The sequence below is a fragment of the Notothenia rossii genome (assembly GCF_949606895.1).
Source record: "Notothenia rossii genome assembly, chromosome: 9".
Taxonomy (NCBI): Eukaryota; Metazoa; Chordata; class Actinopteri; order Perciformes; family Nototheniidae; genus Notothenia; species Notothenia rossii.
The window spans coordinates 79,388,600-79,408,771 of record NC_136907.1 but is presented as its reverse complement, the minus strand read 5'-3'; the positions used below and the strand labels follow the sequence as shown (position 1 = coordinate 79,408,771).

The 20,172-nt window shown below is 42.1% G+C and overlaps 1 protein-coding gene across 1 annotated transcript in view; it reads left to right on the top strand.

The window, feature by feature from the left end:
* myo10 (myosin X) overlaps window positions 1-20,172 on the top strand; it is a 162,755-nt gene that overhangs the window by 69,020 nt on the left and 73,563 nt on the right. The window contains 1 exon segment of the mRNA XM_079651992.1: window positions 13,795-13,982. Coding sequence (XP_079508118.1) covers window positions 13,795-13,982 — 188 coding nt within the window.

Below are 20,172 nucleotides of genomic sequence, written 5' to 3'. Positions count from 1 at the left end.
GTGTGTGTGTGTGTGTGTGTGTGTGTGTGTGTGTGTGTGTGTGTGTGTGTGTGTGTGTGTGTGTGTGTGTGTGTGTGTGTGTGTGTGTGTGTGTGTGTGTGTGTGTGTGTGTGTGTGTGTGTGTGTGCGTGTGTGCGTGTCCTGTAATCAGCAGTACCTCTGTGGATGAATCTCAGGTAAAGTTCCTGACTTCCTGAAATACCAGAGTCTCCGTGGGGGGGGGGGGGCAGTCAGAGGTGAGGAACCGATGCGTGAAATCAAACGCATCGGAGCGAGGGGCCGACTCGTAACCAATCAGGGGCCCCGGATTCCTGAGAGCCCCCCCGCAGGTTTCTGAGAGAATTAAATAAAGAGGGCTAATGAGTTCAGCAGGAAGAGAGACACTTCCTGCTCTCTCATCCCCTCATCCTCTCATCCTCCCGTCCTTTCGTCCTCTCATCCTCTCATCCTCTCATCCTCTCATCCTCTCTGCTGTCAGGTCTTCAAAACGCTTTCACGATGGCTATCATTGGCTTTCAGATGATTTGCAGTCGAGGTGACGATGGTGTTTTTGTGGAACATTGAAACACACCATGTCTGCCAACACCGTCGTTTTTGTTTAGCAAAGTTTGACATCATAGATCTATAATATGTTAAAAAGGTACAATGAGAAAAATAGGTTTGATTTGAAAAATAAAAAACACTCTCTCTCTCTCTGTGATTACTTACAAGATTTTCTATATTTTTTGACATTACAAAATCTGTAGAAGTTTGTAAACCTGATGTGTGTAGTGCGGCTGGTTTCTGGTGGAGCTACCAGGGCTAAAATGTTCTTTAGCATTCCATAACTAAACATGGACGTGTGTGTGTGTGTGTGTGTGTGTGTGTGTGTGTGTGTGTGTGTGTGTGTGTGTGTGTGTGTGTGTGTGTGTGTGTGTGTGTGTGTGTGTGTGTGTGTGTGTGTGTGTGTGTGTGTGTGTGTGTGTGTGTGTGTGTGTGTGTGTGTGTGTGTGTGCCCGTGTGTGTGCCCGTGTGTGTGTGTGTGCGCTCCACTGGAAGACGAGTGAGGCCACTGTTTGACAGCCCAGCTGGTTACAATCACAGCAGCTCTAAAGGTTACATACACACACACACACACACACACACACACACACACACACACACACACACACACACACACACACACACACTGTCTCCTCTCTCTTTCTCTCTTCACAGCAGGGGGTCTTTAAATCAAGAGCTTTCTATTCCTGCCTATCCGAACCGTTTTGTATCGTATATTTAAAATATACATTACTTACTGTTTGACTGAAGGCAGAATATTCCTTCTGCAAATGAATTGACATAATTGTTCATTGCAGCCCCATTCTGGAAACGTTGTGTGTTGTTTTGTTTTAAAAAAGACACTCACAATAACTCGTAACTTGATGTGAGCGTGGTATTGGAAGGGTTGTGCTTCTCCTTGCTTCACACGGGATATCAAGAACACTCTGTCTTATTCCTTTTCTGAGCTCGGACACTGCCAACTCGCTCACTTTCTTCCCAAACCGAATCAGCCTCCTGACTGGTGCAGACTATTTGAATAATACGTCTCCGTGTGTCGGCTGACAGACTGCAACAGCCGGCTCTGGTTCACTTCACAAACTCCCAGCTCAAAAGAGAAAGCCTTAAAGCTTTCTGCAGAAATCTGAAATTTAGAAAACCAATCGATGCATGGCCTGTGAACGAGTAACTAACCGTCCCTCTGCTTCTGTCAAAAATACCCTGGAGCTGAGCGGCTAATGGCTCAACTGTAGATATACAAGCTGATGATAATGATAAGTGGTTAGAACGTGCAAAAAATCACAAAAGGAAGGACATGAAAGCTATTGATGTTGCTTACACAGACCCTCACTCTTTGTTAGAGCAAGATTTTATGGTTTGAGGTCTCCTTCTCTTGTAATATAAGCTGTATCGTTTAACAACATTTCAAAATGCATGTCCAAATATCTGAAATAGTCCAGATGAGGCTGATTGCATGCATTTCATTCACATCTCTGTAATCTCTGCAGTCAGAGCTCTCCACCTGAACACACACCTTCAGACCACACACTGAATCCCTCTGGACACACTGAAACACAAAGCCACTTTACTTCGTATTAAAGCGGAACGTGTGCATGTGGAGGAACGTTTACATTACCGAGGCTTCAGAGCTGATTACTGTCAGATGTGGAGCGGCTGCCCTCCGGCCAAAAAACCTCCTCCTGTCATTTCCTGTCGGCTATATATACAAATACCCTCTGTACGTATGTCACTTCCTGTGATTTAGACTAAGAGTGGGTACTGTCCCGTTGGCAGTGTTGGGGAGAAGTGAACTACGAGTCATTTGAAAACACTTTTTTTTTGTTGATTTGATCATTTTTTACTTTGATTTCTCCGTAGTGAAGCTTTTCTGTAGCTCGACTTCCTCCAGTGTGAAGACGTTTTCAAAGTAGTTTCTCCCACACCGCCCATTGGTTTGATTTAGATCTGTGTTGTTGGAAATATCTCCAATGTGAGAGAAATTACTGTATTAGTGGAATTACAGAGACATCGTGGCATTAGTGGCTCCATGCAAAGTGTTTTTTTGCATTTTTTGGGTTGCTAATTACGGTCAATTTGGGTTTTTCACTGGTCTGTTATTTGTTAATGGACCTTGCAAACAGAAAACACATTTGTCTGGAATCTGGGGGACATTGTTGTTGGCTCTGAGGATTCAATGTTGGTTGCACTCGAATTATCAGCTGACTGAATCCAACAGGGCTTTAGTGAGTTTCAGCTAATTGTTTATCCGTCTGGCCACAACGTTATCGTTCCTTTTTCACTTCCCTCGCTCTCAGTGTTGTTTTTGTCCGCAAAAAACATGTTTCTATCTGAGAAAAAATACATTTGAGCAGCGATCTTTAAAAGAAAATCTAACTTTCTTATACCTTAAACACCATTTTGGTTCCTTACTTCAAGTTTAATGCGTGATGACTTTACAGTCTGTGTGGGGGAAACTTCTGAAGCAACTGGAGTCAGGACTCAGATACCTCGTTCACACCAACGCAACTCCGGTTCAAGCTCTGTGCTAGAGCTTTTCAGGTTCAGAACCGGTTCTTCGGTTTAGCTCCGGCTCTTTTCACACCGCCCAGAGTCCGACTGGTGCTGCGTCATTGCGTCATCGTTTGCGTCATGACGTAACCGTTTGCGTGCCTGCTTCATAAAGCCAAACCGCGGAAACCACAAACAACAATGGCCAATTGTGCTCCAGCTTCCTCTGTACCTCTTCAGAAGACCAGATCCCCAGTAGGTAGCTGGTCTCTTCAGTGGACCACTGCTGCTTGTTAAGTTGCTCACTCGTTGTGTCCAAACTGGATAAAACGCCGGCTTTTTGTTGTTGTTCAGGAGTTGATCCCGCCCCCGCCCCTGCCCCTGCCCCCGCCTCGACGTAAGCGTGACGTATGCGGTGCTTTTGCTCTGGCCGGACAATTTTTTGGTGCTTGAAACGAACCGGATTCCGGAGCTAAGAGGCTGCTCCTCTGCGGTGTGAACAGGAAAACCCGGTGCTTTTCAAGCTCCAGCTCCGAACCGGCCCTGAAACACCGTTGGTGTGAATGAGGTAAGAGAGACACGATGAGAGCTGGAGCTTTGATGGAAAACACTGACGGTTTATTTGGAGCTTCGGCCGGAGAATTCACGCGGCATGTCACGAGCCACGATGTTGACCACACGGTCGAGAGGCCACCATCAATTCTGAAGACCCTTCCTCTCGTATGATGTTTAACTAGTTTCTCTAAGGGTAATCAACGTTCTTCATTCGTTAGACTAAACAGAGGAGGAAACTGATTCACATTTGTTGTCGCTTATGGCTCGGGGTCATCTACACCCCGAGAAGGATGTGTTCCAGGTGTCCCACAACAATGACCGAGAGCTGCCCGGTCACAAACTGGTAACAACAACTTGCCAGGGAAGCCCCTCCTTAAGGGAGATAGCGGCTGCTCGAGGCTGAGCATCTGCGTCAGAGGGTGAAAGAGGACACAGGGCAAAGTATTCCCTCACAGTGTACATAACATCACAAAAACAAAGTAGTAACATCATGGAAATAAAACAATATGTTCTCATCTGTATGATAGTTGCCCTCCAGCTATAGAGACAGGTGTTTCCCTAAGGAGATGGAGGAGACCCAACATGAAACTCATCCCATAAACACAAAGACTCTAAACAGATGATCCTGTAACTGCTGGATGTCATCTTGATAATCAGCTTTCTGCTTTGGGTTTCATTTCCTGAGGAAAATAAATTGGAACTGTGAGCAGCTCATTATCTTAAACTATAAAACAAAAATGGCTCCTTACTTCCAGTCGAATGCACAGGAAATTAAAACTTTCATTTTTTTGTTATCCCCTACTTGTATCAAAACCTCCAACCATTTATTATAATCAAAATGAGAAAATATGTATTTTAACATAAGAAGCTCAAATGGAAATATGGAACAAACATTACATTTAAAATAAAATGTAATAAACATAAGAAATTAAATAATACATATGAATACATTTAAAACATTTTAGAAATAAATAAAAATATGTTGAAAAGTTTCATGTCCCCTTGACACCTGCCAAACTGCCCTTCTGTCACTTAGACCTAATAATACTATTCCCTCCTCTCTGAACGACTGCAGCAGATGTTTGGTTTCCGTCCGTCAGCGTTGATATTAAACTCGACCCGTGGACCAGCTTTAATCGCCAAGTCAAACAAATGCAGGAATTTGTCTTTGTGACACGGTGACTGTTGCATGCCTGAACCCCCACAACCCCCCCTAAACCCCCCCACTCGGTTAAATTTCCTGCCGTCAGTCATGCAGGTTGCACAGACCCTGGATCTGATCCTCACATTTTTGTAGAAATAATAATAATCTTCATTTGAACAGTATAGCACCTTTCATACAATAAGTGCAGTTCAAGGTAATAGTAGACATTTCACAGAGAATTGATATCACACAGAATACAGTTACCAGTAAAAGACATATAAACAAACACAACAAATAGTAAGTAAGTAAGTAAGTAAGTAAGGAGGTAGGTAGGTAGGTAAGGAGGTAAGTAAGTAAGTCAGTAAGTAGGTAGGTAGGTAAGTAAGTAAGTAAGTAAGTAAGTAAGTAAGTAAGTAAGTAAGTAAGGAGGTAGGTAAATAGGTCGGTAGGTAAGTAAGTAAGTCCGGAGGTAGGTAAGTAAATAGGTAGGTAAGTAAGTAAGTAAGTAAGTAAGTAAGTAAGTAAGTAAGTAAGTAAGTAAGTAAGTAAGTAAGTAAGTAAGTAAGTAAGTAAGTAGGTAGGTAGGTAGGTAAGGAGGTAGGTAAGTAAGTAGGTAGGTAGGTAAATAGGTAGGTAAGTAAGTAGGTAGGTAGGTAGGTAGGTAAATAGGTAGGTAAGTAAGTAGGTAGGTAGGTAGGTAGGTAAGTAAGTAAGTACCTACCTACCTACCTATCTACTTACCTACCTATCTATTTACCTACTTACTTACCTACCTACCTACCTACTTACTTACTTACTGTAGGTAGGTAAATAGATAGGTAGATATGTAGGTAGGTACTTACTTACTTACTTACCTACCTACCTACAGTAAGTAAGTAGGTAGGTAGGTAGGTAAGTAAGTAAGTACCTACCTACCTACCTACCTACTTACCTACCTATCTATTTACCTACTTACTTACCTACCTACCTACCTACTTACTTACTTACTGTAGGTAGGTAAATAGATAGGTAGATATGTAGGTAGGTACTTACTTACTTACTTACCTACCTACCTACCTACAGTAAGTAAGTAAGTAGGTAGGTAGGTAGGTAGGTAGGTAAGTAAGTAAGTACCTACCTACCTACCTATCTACTTACCTACCTATCTATTTACCTACTTACTTACCTACCTACCTACCTACCTACTTACTTACTTACTGTAGGTAGGTAGGTAAATAGATAGGTAGGTAAGTAGATAGGTAGGTAGGTAGGTAAGTAGGTAAAGGAAACTATAAAAGACATGATAGAACTTGAAGTACAATTGCAATAGATACATATTAAAGAAATTAAATACCAAAGAGAGTAAAATACAATAAAATAAAATAAAATACCATAAAATCCCGGACTCATAGGTTAATATTAATCCAGCTCTGACTTGTATTATTCAATTCTATGTGTATTGTTTAATACATGCAGGATCACCCCCCACTCTGCTACACGTCCTGCCGTCAGTCATGCAGGCTGCACAGACCCTGGATCAGATCCTCCAGTTTTCCTCAGTGTTGCTCCATCTGGTCTTCATTTCCCCGTCAGAGTGTTCGTCTGGCTCCGGCTCTGAGGGATCGTGTTTTTTTGGACAGGTCTCAGCCTCCCTCTGCTCTAAAGTTTCACGTGAGCTCTGACTGACGCCTCTCTGTAAACACTGAGTCTCTCTCGCTGCCGTTAAGAGAGAAAAACACTCACTTTAGTTCAGTTTGACACGAACTGGGATCTGCTGTTCGTCAGGGCGTTATCTGCTGAGTGTTAGATACACGTGTCAAAAGTAAAGTGATACTGTACTTATAATCTGTCTTTGGAGAGTTTAACACTCACCTCTGAAGATGTGTTTGAGTTGCTCATCACCCACACTACTCGTCCTGTCCCAACTTGTTCATTTAATTACAATAAAGTGGGTAAAACTATGTAAAAGTGGATTTAAATGATCATGTTGTTTGGGGCATTATGTGTTAAAACTAAATATAGAACTATTAGACAGAAATATATGATATAATTACCGCCGTTCAATTAAAAAAACATTACAAGGAATGTTTACAAGAAATACACATTACAGTTATTAATATACAATAAAAACAATCAAATAAAATACCGTGAATTGTCGGACTCTTAGCGTAATCTTAAACCAGCTCTAACTTGTATTATTCAATTCTATTTGTATTGTTTAATACATTCAGGATCACCTCTAACAGCTGTCAACAGTTGTACAAGTCTTCTTCCTCACATAGTTTGAATAACATCTCACAGACAGACACATCATCATCATCATCATCATCATCATCATCAGAGGTTAACCCGAGAGCACACTACAAAAACTCTAAATCTTGCCCAGTATGTGTCTGATGTCTATAGAATATGTCTCTCCACCTGAGATAAGAATAACTTCAGAAGGGACACTGCAGTGAGACATCAGGGCTTGTTTTTAGACGATGCTTCATCTTGTTGAGTTAAAACATCGTACTTTGAGTTGTATCTCAGTTGAAACTAATTGTTTTAACATCAGAAAACTGAACACTTTTGAGCATTTGCGGCTTATATTGTAACCGCATTTCCTGATTCTGGTCAAATATAGATCAAAATTAGTTCTCCTAGCCAATAGAGCGGAGCAGGGAGGACGTATTTACCCGGAAGGAAGCTGCTGGTTCCCTCGACTAAAAAGCAACAGGTAGCTCCAGAGGGTTTTTGGAAAATAGCTGGAAATAAGGTCTGTGGAAACCTGTTTGATAAATGCACGTTTTGTTCAGCCGGATAATCTCCACATGTCTACCCTACTTTCATAATGTTCTAATCATAAATCTAATGTCCAGAAGCAAAATGCTAACGTTATGCTATAAAGGAAGTACAGCGAGTCCAGCAGCACGACTTCAACGTCACGCCAACTTCAGATCCATATTCAAACACACAGATTCTAGATGGAACGAGTTGAAGCGTTTGTTTGAACAGTCTGCAGGAGGCAGGGACTTGCTTTCAAGCAGAACAGAAACTAACTTAGAGGAGTGTTTACGTGTTCGGCGTCATGACGTGCAACGACCTCCACGACTTCTGTAGTCCTATTCAGCCACTTGGTAACAACCATCGTTTCTCAGACACGTCCACTCTTCAGAAATCACCAGTGGGGTCACTGCTGAAGGATTTAATGTCGTAGAACAAAACATGATCCGTCTCTTCAGTGTGTCTCAACCACAGACCTTATTTCCAACTACTTTCCAAAACCCTATGGAGAGATCCCATTGGCTCTGAGACCAGGGAACAGGAAGTGGAGAAATGCTGACTCACTTCCTGGTTTTAGGGCTCGACACGGCACCGAAATATCCCGTCTTATTTAAAGGAATCTTACCAAGCAGCGTTCAGTTTTTTTTACTTATTTCAAGTGAAAACAACCTGTTTTCACTATTTTTTAAATTTGTTATGGAGCTGCATTTTTTCCAGTGTGATGATCCAGATCAGAGCTGAACTGTTTGCACTGATCTGCTTTAATTCCTACAAACGGAGTCCTTGACCTGAGCAGAGATCGTGTTTACAGAGAGATAACAAAGAGATGTATCATCCTCTGTGCAGCACTATGACTTCCCCATTCCCCCTGTATGATTTGCACACGCAGGCAGGATAGTCCACAGTATTTGAAATGTAAATACTCTCCGCTCAACTGCCATTCAAATGTATTTGCATCCATAGTATCTGTAGGTCAGCGGGGCGTCTGTACGAGGGCTTTAATGAGCAGGAGAGAAAGACGTTTGCACCGGAGGAAACATTCCTCGTCAGCAAGAGAATACCTGCGTCTGAATCCTGAGATACGTTTTGTTTAGACAGGATGTTTAACCAGGACGTTACACAGGGGGGAGTTAACAGGAACATGTTAACGTAGGAGGTATAGGTTAGACAAAGGAATGATGGGAGTCCCTTGATGGGACTTGTTTATGGTTAGAATTACTTTCTTTATAGTTTGAGCCAGTATTTTGAGAGAGAGAGAGAGAGAGAGAGAGAGAGAGAGAGAGAGAGAGAGAGAGAAGAGAGAGAGAGAGAGAGAGATAGAGAGAGAGAGAGAGAGAGATGAGAGAGAGAGAGAGAGATGAGAGAGAGAGGAGAGAGAGAGAGAGAGAGAGAGAGAGAGAGAGAGAGAGAGAGAGAGAGAGAGAGGAGAGAGAGAGAGAGAGAGAGAGAGAGAGAGAGAGAGAGAAGAGAGAGAGAGAGAGAGAGAGAGTCTGACTGACTGACTGACTGACTGACTGACTGACTGACTGACTGACTGACTGACTGACTGACTGACTGACTGACTGACTGACTGACTGACTGACTGACGTATACAGCGACCTCTGGCGGTTCTAGTGTTAAAGAGATTGCTGAGCCTTTCGTTAAAGAAACTCTATCAGTTTGCGATCCATGTCTTCAGTGTATGAACCAATCTAAGCTAAAAGCAACAGACAGGAAGTAAAGATGTTCTGAAGGACGAAGTAACTAACGAATAAGCAGATTTATCAAGCTGTACGCTTTCTGCTAAAAACATGGTAAGACAGGAAGAACATCTGGGTTAGCGCTACAGACTTCTGCTACTGGTGCGTTTAGGTCATTGGGTGCATTTCATATCATGGTATAATGTCTCTGTCGTGGCTCCTTCCTTGCCTTCCCATCAGCCACTAGACGCCTTAGACAGACAGTTCTAACTCGTTTCTTTCCTTAAAGTACTCACAGTTTGAAGTGCTGCTTGGCCTCCGATGGTTTAGAAGATGTTGCGATGTGTTTGCTCAAAATAACATAACAAACTAACAAAGAAAAATAGGCCTTTACAATATTCAAAGAAATAGGCCAACTCAAATAAAACAAACAACTTGGTATTAATTATTTCGTGATAATGCTTATACTTACAACTTAAAGGGTACTTGTATGGTTCGTGTGTACGGTACGAGTACGGTAAAAACTGTTCCTCGACGGCGTCTCTCAACAGGTTGCCCATCACTGTGGCTTTAGCACAGGTGCCGTGGAATTGTAGTCCTTTATAGTGCGTTGACTACAGACGTCACAATTAGGTGCCTCTCTTATCAAATCAAAACACTGGCTCTAACAGAAGTATTTGGGCAATTGTAAATATTATCAGTGCATTTAATGACTGAAGTGAACCAGAAGTTGTAACGAGAGTTGAACTTGTGTTCATAATGTGAAAAGCTGAGCGAGCTTCAAATTGGAGACGACCCTCTTCAGAAGAACCAGGCTGATTGTCTTCTCTTCATGCTGTATGCGTTGGCATGCCGACTAACCCTAATCATGGTTATTACGGCTGTAACCTGATATCTGTTCTTCAGCGCTCTGGACACGGTGTAACCGCAGCTTTCCTCTTATTTCTATTCATTCAAACGATTTGGAAATGTTTCCTGATTGGCCTCGATAAAGAGGAACAGGAGTTGTAGATGTGTCTGCTTGTGTTGAAGCTCCAGCTCTAATAATAACCTTTACTAACCGGTAGTGAAGCGATAATAAAAGCTTCTGAAGAGAGGACTAAAGCGGCCTCACTAAAACAAGCAGAAGGTGAGAAACACATCTCCGTGGGACTACGACCGGACGCTAGGATGTGATTTCACTGTGACTGACAGCAGCCTGGATAACAGGAAGTCTGCAGAGAGGAGGAGAAGCCTTTCCCTTTTCTTCTAAATGCATTTCATCTTCTCCTCCAGGCGAGCCTCACCTCCTAATGCGTGCTCATGGGAACACTCTGATCCCCCTTAATAAGATTTACACTTTGCACACACTCAATGTTCCCGTCTTCAGACAAACATGATGGAAACATCTCCTCTTTTTTTACGTTTAGCAGAATAGGTGTTCAGACTCCAGAGAGAGATTAGGGTAAAGTTCAGCATGAAACCTGAGCTGCTGTGATTTGTGGGGTTTCTGTAGCTTTTCATGGAGAACGTGGGTTATCTTACTTATGGAACTTAAGGTATGTAACAACTACACGTATTAACCCAAACAGGCTTTCTTCTAAACCTAAGCAAGTCGTTGTGTTGCCTAAAGTAAAGTGCAACTGCTCCCAAACTTTAACAACTTGCTTAAAACCAGTGGTGTAGTGGGGATTTCTTTACTGGGTGGGGGGGTGGTTGGTGGACGGGAGACACTAACGCGCTCGTGAACTGTCAACAGGGGGGGGGGGGGACCTCTGTATCGCCTGTCAGCGCAACTTACATGATGCCGTTTAGACAATACAATAATAAAGGGCGGTGCCGGCTGTCAGCGAACCGATCCGGCCTTTCTGCGCGACTATCACTCATAGTCTCAATGTGTGGGACGCGGGACAAATAATACAAATGCTGTGTGTGTAGTCCCACAGTGCGGGACACCTGGGCACCCTACACACACACACACGGTGCTGCCCCTCACACACTCACACACACACACACACACACACACACACACACACACACACACACACACACACACACACACACACACACACACACACACACACACACACACACACACACCGCTTCATATCAAGTTGCATAAATGCTTGAGCTACGTTTTATTATAATTACTGTGAAATCTTTGTCATTATTACAACAAACACACACTTGCAACTGATAACACTGGCAATGATTTTAGATGTATTAGACTATTAAAAAAAGAAATCACGCTTCAAATAAGTGGGGGTACGGCGTACCACCGCGTCCAACGCCCACTACACCACTGCTTAAAACCACTGCAGTTATGTTAAGGAATGAGGACGTGTTGATATTATGTTAACCCATAGGTGGTCGTAAGTGGTGGAGGACTTGTCAATATGTCATTGTGATGGATGCATGTACTGCCATTCTCCAACAGGAACACATAATACAAGAACATTCCCATGCAACATTTGAGATAGTTAAGAATAGGTATATGCGTTCTGTTTGTAAATGGTTATGATTAAGGCTAATACACATTTTGACAGTCAAAGCACACAGAATGTAGAATAAGAAGTAGATAAGGTACAGGATGTCTGGGTATGTTCGACCTTGAAGCAAATTGAACAGATTGAGCTTCATCTTTTAGTTGATTTGTGTCGATGCTGGGAAATGAGACATATGACCTCTTACAAAGTCTGAGTTTTTGAGAGTTTGATCCAAAATGTTTACCCTCCAGATGGGACCACGCTTATGAGTGTTATCCCAAGGGTTCAGGAGCAGTAACCAGATGAATTTAGACATTTATTCTGGGGTTTGTACATCGATAACCTGGTGCGTTTGAGGGGTAAATCCAAATGAAAAAGTAATTATTGTTAACCTTTCCAAACTGTGGATCGAGTTCACTCTTTTAACCAATTTAAGGTTTGTTTTCTTGGGATGTACGCTTGTCTTAGAGATGGAAAACCTCTCAACTTGTTAACTGCACCTCTTTGCGTTTTCTGGTAATAATTGTAATTGCGATTATTAAATGCGATTATTCATTGACTTTGAAAACATCCATTTATTGGATAATCTTTTTTTGAACAATATGTTTTTAACAGTTCATTACCCTGAACTGTAAGTATAACTGAAAAACCCCCCAAAAAAAAAAAAGTAAGACAAAAAAAAAATCGTTTTATTTTGATTACGCTGTTTTCGTAATCGTTGCAAGCCATAATCGCGATTTAAATACGATTAATTGAGCAGCCCTTCTCATGGATGCAACCGTTGCATCAACACATCTCTACCACTTACAAATGAGCATTTCTGATAGAAACCTTTACGACGTCTCACAGCGAGGCCATCGGTAGAAACATCCAGTTGCTTTCTCACAGACACACACAGATGTGCTGCCTTTTTCCGAGCCTTCCCATAATGCATCAGTCACCACCGCAGCGCTGAACACTGCCAACACTTTCTCTGGCTTCTGCTTCAGCAGTTTGCTTTGTTTTGCTTTGAACTCTGAAACATGAAGCCGCTCTGGAAGATGTGCCGTTTGAGGGAGGCGAGGGGAAAAGAACAACAAAAGGTCAGAAGTGTTGAGCGTTGAGTTGCTGAGCTTTCCCCGAGCTGAGTGGAAGCGGTGACGGAGATGTTGAGTATCACTGGGGTCATGTGTCTGTCGTCTGACTTCCATTAAGCTCAATAGAAGTTTTATGACTCTGAGCTTTTGTCAGAGAATTGGATTATGTGCAGCCTTTGGCCCGTCTGTTATTCTAACAGTGACGGGCTGCAGAGATGTTTGACTTCGAGGTTCAGAGATGTATCACTTGTCGTTGAAAACGTTTAAGACACTGACTTTTAGACAGGGCAAATAACGGTTGCAAATGATGTGCAGTTGTTGGAGACATTGTCCACAATCCATCCTTAGTGAATCCGCCACATAGTCTCTTAGTTTGATGTTTCAGTGGATATGCTGTTGCTGTGATGAGATGCAGAGATGTTACAGAACAGTAATGTTGCCTGGCTTCATTTAGATGTTAAACCTTTTGGCAAGCAGTACCACGACGTTTAAATGTCAATCTCAACAGGACCCGTTTCTGAAATGTCTTGTTAGTTACAGATGGATAGAATTCACTAAACGATTGTGCAGCTTTTGCAGCTAATACACCTGCACCAAAAAGACGAAAAGAACCAGTGTAACTATCAAAACCACCAGGACTGGAAAGCTTGTCTTACTGGGCTGCGAGGCGAATAGCTTCTCACTGGTCCTGTGGGATTTGAGGTATTGAAAGTATATAACAAACGTATGATGCAAAATGTGTAAAAACAGTCCAATTAAAAAGATAGGCGAAAATAGTCCATTCATACCTGATTACGTTTTAACTCTATCTGTGAACATGTACGATCTTACAGGTAGACATCATCATCTCTTCTGGTTCATTTAAACTCTGAATAATATATATATATATTGTAGTAATAATGATATCATCTATTTATAGTATATTGTATGTAGACATACTTTAGATATATAATTTGTAAGTCAATAATAAATATTTGATACTGCCTAAGTTTGTACAATATCATCATTCTCTTGTTTCATTATTCTTTTACACGTTTGAAATAAATCAAATCAAAAATCACAATGTGCGCTGTGAATAACATCCTCTCTCTGACCCTCAGACGTACATCGGCTCCATCCTGGCGGCGGTGAACCCGTACCAGTCTCTCTCCGGTCTGTACGACCACGCCGCCATGGAGCTTTACAGCCGGACCCACCTGGGAGAAATGTCTCCGCACATCTTCGCCATCGCCAACGAGTGTTACCGCTCGCTGTGGAAGAGACTGCAGAACCAGTGCGTCCTCATCAGGTAGCTGGATCCTTCTTTCTAACTCGGGGTTGGTTTGTTGGTGGTGCTTGTTATGGTTTTAAAGCTGTTTAAGGCAGTAGATGTTTGGCCACTAGGGGGCAGAAAACATCGAAATACAAGCTGAGAGACACAAATCTTATTAGATGTTGGCTGAGATCATTAAAATTGTTCTTTAAAGAGGCCCTATGGTGCTTTAGGGGGGGTTTCCCTTTCCTGTATGTGTTACATAGGTTTGTGTGCATGTAAATGGTCTGCAAAGGCTAAAATCCCCAAGTATCTTCCCTAAAGCTAAATGTTTGGCCACTAGGGGGCAGAAAACATCGAAAACAAGCTGAGAAACACAATCTAATTAGATGTTGGCTGAGGAACAATAAAAACGTTCTTTAAAGAGGCCGTATGATGCTTTAGGGGGAGTTTCCCCTTTCCTCTATTGTGTTGTATAGGTTTTTGTGCATGTAAATGGTCTGCAAAATCCCAAATGTTCTTTTTTAATGCTATACGGCAATATATTTTTGGCCACTAGGGGGCAGACAACATCGAAAATAAACTGAGAGACACAAATCTAATTAGATGTTGGCTGAGGAACAATAACAACTTTCTTTAAAGAGGCTCTATGACACTGTTGTGGGGGTTTCCCTTCCCTGTTATAGGTTTTGTGCATGTCAATGGTCTGCTAAGGCTAAAATCCCAAAGTATCTTCTCTAAAGCTATACCAACTTTCTTTAAAGAGGCCCTATGATGCTTTTGCGGGGTTTCCCTTATCCTGTAGTGTGTTCTATAGGTGTTTGTGCATGTCAATGGTCTGCTAAGGCAAAAATCTTATCCAAAGTATCTTCTCTAAAGCTAGATTTCTGGCCACTAGGGGGCAGAAAACATCGAAAACGAGCTGAGAGACACAAATCCTATTAGATGTTGTCTGAGGAACAATACAAACCTTCTGTAAAGAGGCCGTATGAAGCTTGTGTTCCCTTTCCTGTAGTGTGTTGTATAGGTTTTGTGCATGTCAATGGTCTGCTGAGGCAAAAATCCTCAAGTATCTTCTCTAAAGCTAGATTTCTGGCCACTAGGGGGCAGAAAACATCGTAAAACAAGCTGAGAGACACAAATCTTATTAGATTTTGGCAGAGAAACATTAAAAAGTTTCAAAGACATGTCCTTATGCTGAAGAACCGTTCAGGATATCCATACCTTTCTGGTGTGAGGTTATATCGAGCGCTCTAATTGGCCGTTAGTTGAACTGCTGAGATCTTGACCTTGTTTTATCGCTTTCCCCTCAAAACACTTTGATCAAGTTTCAAGTCCCCCCGGGCAGTTTGGCTGCAGCTCTGAGGATCTGACCACTACACACACACACACACACACACACACACACACACACACACACACACACACACACACACACACACACACACACACACACACACACACACACACACACACACACACACACACACACACACACACACACACACACACACACACACACACACACACTGTCTCCGCTGCTATCTCCATCCTCTGTCTCTTCCTTCCTCACATCCTTCCTCTTTGATTTTGAGCTGGACGACTTTCACATCCTTTGCGCTCCATTGTTCTCTGAGACAGACCGAGACGTTCCCTTTCCCGCTGACTTCAAAAAACTGTTATTTTTACGTCTCAGAAATGATAATATTTGGCCCCCGATATAGCAGCGAGCGGACATAGGAGACATCACAGCGTCCGACTCTGTGGGAACCGCTGGGTTGGCGGGCATCGAGGTATCCTGAACATGTGGCATAGGGAAAACGTTCAGTGCTGTGGGGTCAAGGGGTTGATCTGGCAGAAAATCGTCACAAAGTAAAGAGAAATATGTATCTAAGATCAAGGTATATCCAGTCATGAAGCTCTCTTTTGATTGGGCCATCCATCCATCAAGCTTCCACGGCTTATCCAGAGTCGGGAACTTCTTCATCTGCAACCTGACTCCAGCCTTAAATTGGTATCAGGGGTAAAGGCTTATTATTTAACCGGAATAAATAACGTGTCGCTAAATCTTGGTCACTATCTGCAAGACTGGTTTTTGCATTTCAAGTTATGTAACTCAGAGGTAACAAGGTCACATCAAACGTTCTTTTAACCACCTTTGTTCAGAGAAAGCTGAACCAACTAGTGCTATTGGCAAGGGGGACTTCGACTTTGGGTTGCTTTGGTAGAACAATAGTCACAAAGCAAGAGAGAATTATAGAAGAACAAGGGACATCTAATTAAAAAAAAAGACTTTTGATTGTTATCAAGGACAAAAACAGATCTTTTAATGAGAATTATTAACGTGTGATTAAACCCTCGTCACTATCTGCAGGACTGGTTTTTAGCCAACCTAGATCAATCAACAAATTAGACTTTTGAAAATGTTCTTTAGCAAACTTTGAGAAGAATGTGCAAATGTTAGATTAAAAGGACTTCTTCTTCTTCTACTGTAGGGATGTTTGATGGATTTGTTAGTCAAATAGTTGCGGAGTAAAGAGAATTATATAAGAACAAGGGAAATCTAATTAAAAAAATTACTTTTGATTGTTATCAGGGAGAACAACTGATCGTTCAATGTGGATTAGTAACATGTGGTCAAACCCTCGTCTCTATCTGCAGGACTGGTTTTTGGTTTCAGTTTTCAGCCAACTTAGATCAATCAACAAATTAGACTTTTGAAAATGTTCTTTAAGCAAACTTTGAGAAAAATGTTAGAGTAAAGGGACTATTTTTACATGCTGTAGGGCCGTTGGGTGGCTTTGGTCGTAAAATAGTTGTGGAGTAAAGATAATTAAATAAGAACAAGGGAACAAAGTCACTTTTGATTGGTTTCAGGCACAAAGAATTGTCATTAAATGTGAATTATTGTGACTTGTAGCTGAAAACGTTGTCACTTCCTGCAGGACGGATCAGTGCATTGATATCAGTCTGAATAGAAAAGTGAAATGTCCAAACATCTCTGTGTCCTAAAGATTAACCAAGAAGCGATAGATTAAATAAATCAGACTTCCTTTGTCCAGATGAAACTGAACTAACTAACGTCAGATCTGTTCTAATCTCCGAATAAGACAGAATCAGTGGAGGAGGTTCAGCCCGAGGCTTCAGGCACGAGCGTTGCACTTTTCTGACAATTAGCGGGCATTAGTTTACAGCCCTGTTTGGCCTCGTTCATTGGCATTGTGGGTAATGAGACCCACATGTCCCCCTTTAAAAGCTGGCTTGATTTTGGGAAGTGAGCAGAAAGGGAACCAAGGCTTTGCTTTCATTGTTAACGAGGTTCTTAATCAGATCAGGAGAATAAAGGAGGAGATTTCTGAGCCTACCTTCCTCAGCCTTTGAGGATCTGAAGCCATGAGCATTGACTGATAGCAACGAGCTAGTTTGAAAGCTTGTTCTTCATAAGAGAACATCCCTTCATCACGGGTTACTGTCAGCTCTCTGCATTTACATGAACATCGTTTTACCTAAAAAGTAAACCGTATCTTGTGGCCGTTTTGCTGTCAACGTTTTTTGTATTTGTCTCGGCACTTATTTACTGTGCGCACACATCCCTTCTTACTCAGTTTATCTCTATGGATATATATACCATACTATATCTCACACTAATCTACCTATCAGAGGGTTAGTCATTCGATGCTAGCCCCTGCCATTCATGAGCAAGGCAATTATCTCCAAATTGCTACGGCATTGAAGTTTACGTAAGGGCGACTGTGGCTGTGAGGGAGTGTGGTCGTCTTTCAATCAGAAGGTTGTGGGTTCGATCCCAGCCCATGCATTCAACATGTCGATGTATCCTTGGGCAAGATACTTAACCCTGAGTTGCTCCCGATGGCATGGCCAACGGTGTGTGAATGTGTGTGAATGTTAGGTCCTAGAGTAAGGTACACTGCTCTGTATGAATGGGTGTGAATGGGTGAATGACATGTATGTAAAGCGCTTTGAGGGGTCTTAAAGACTGGATAAAGCGCTATATAAGTACAGTCCATTTACCATTTACGTAAGTAGCATTTGATTTAAGCTAAATGAAATAAATACATTCTGTGCACCTTATTGCTGGAGTTCTTCTCGGGAGACAAGGTGGGCAGCTATCGGTGCTAACCTGTCGTTTTCCTGTGACCATCTCAACAAAACCTTGCATTTGGTTTCAGATGATTTTGTTGCTGCAATCAAACCGCACTGGGGTTTGTTTGAAGACGGACCGAGAACATTCTGGGACCTGTTGTGTTTTTGCTCGTGTGATTACTGCGTTCACAATTGCCCAAATGTAACCAAGCAAAGTTGGTTTAAAGCTGGCTAAAGTCTTGTGAATGCCTAAATGTTATGTTTGCATGTGTTCCCCTCACATGTTCCCTGCTCTTCTTGGTTCAGGGCACAGAAACCCTTTTGTCCTGCAGGACGTTGGTCTGTGGGAGGAAAGAGAGGCGTAAACACAAACATGTCGTATTGTCGTTGAAGAAAGCCCTGACCTGTTCCCAGATCTGCTTTGTGTTTGTTTTGATCCCCCTGACTCCCTCTTCCTCTCCTGCACACATTCAGCACTCTCATGTCTTCTCATTTTGTAAAACACTGCTTTGCATTTCCTTCTGTAACTGTGGGTGTTTCTCAAGCTTTGCCCGGATCTTTCAGCTGACTCTGGAGTTCATGAAAACACCTACTTTACCCCGTAACCCGTAGCTTCAAGACGAAGGAGAGCAGCAGATTTGGTTGCGTCGTTTTTCCATGACATGCAGTTCAGAGAGGAGAAACCACAAAGCACTGCCGTGACCTTTACTGGTGCTTCAGCTAAACACAACCTGATGCTGAGTGAGAGCAGAGTACACACACACACACACACACACACACAAACACACACACACACACACACACACACACACACTACTAAATCAGACTGTTTGAGGACGTTCTGTTTTCGCTGAGTCTCATTTATTTAGTATTTCTCTTTGATACGTGGAGTGAGAGCTGCAGCTGATGAACGTGTGAGGCTGTGAACGACTGCAGGGCGGAGAAGAGACTCTCTGCCCGTCTGTGTGGGCTGAAGGAAGTCATGATTAAAGCTTGGGGTTCACGTTGGGAGGTATAACATTAAAGTCTAATTACTCAATTATCTGGAATGACTTTGTTACGATGTGAGGTGCAGGTGAAAGAACGATACGTGGAGAGAGGGTTTTCTTGCAAAAAATAAACAGGCGTTTTATTCTTAGCCTTCATCATCATTCCCCAGAAACACAAACTGCATGTCTGGTGCTGCATTCACCAGCAAGGAACAAACACAAAATGCCCTTCCTCTCTCTTCCCAACAACATTTATAGGAGACTGCCCGCCTTCCCACTCCAACCTGGCCAATCAGGTCATGGTTCTGAAAGCGGTGTGAAGGGTTAAATACAAAATGAAACACTGTTGTCTACATTTAATAAAACCCTAACGGCTTAAGTAAATTCATTATAGCATCAACATAAATATTATACCTTCAAAAACAACAAGGCCTGCTTAAAACGGATAGTTTTTAACCTAATTGAAACTCATAAAATCACACATTTCCTGACCAATCGCGTCCAAGACTCCGCCTACTCATACGCCACATATAAGGAGTACTTTGGAGGCGTGCTCCCCCTTCGAGCACCGGGACAAGATGGCCTCCAGGTCTGAACTAAGGAAATGTTGATTACTTGGTGCTTGTGTGTTTTACAGACTGACAAATTAATTTACATGCATTTTATTAGTTTGTCGATGTAAACTGTTTTTATAACTTTAACTGAACTAAAGACAACTCTGAAAAAACATGTACTACCTTTCTTAACAAACAAATAGTTAAGACCAACATGTTAGTGAGGGAGTGTGTGCGCGCTTCCTCACAGACTTCACCAAAAAACCTTAACTTATCACTTTTTAAAACAGTTCTTAAACCTACTGAAAGATTTTGAGATAAATGCACTACAAGCTTTTTATGTTTGTTGATTTTCACAGAAAATTAACATATTTTGGGCCGAGCTGCAACCAAAGTCTGCTGTTTGCTGCAAAACAGACTTTTTAATCAACAATAACAAAGACTCCATGCAACAATGAAGCTCAGAGATTTCTTTTGACCTTTTTACAAGTTGCTGTTCATTTTCCCTTTTTAAAACGGTACAAAAACTCTTTTTTTTTTTTTCACTATCGATTGATCTGAAGATTATTGAATAGATCG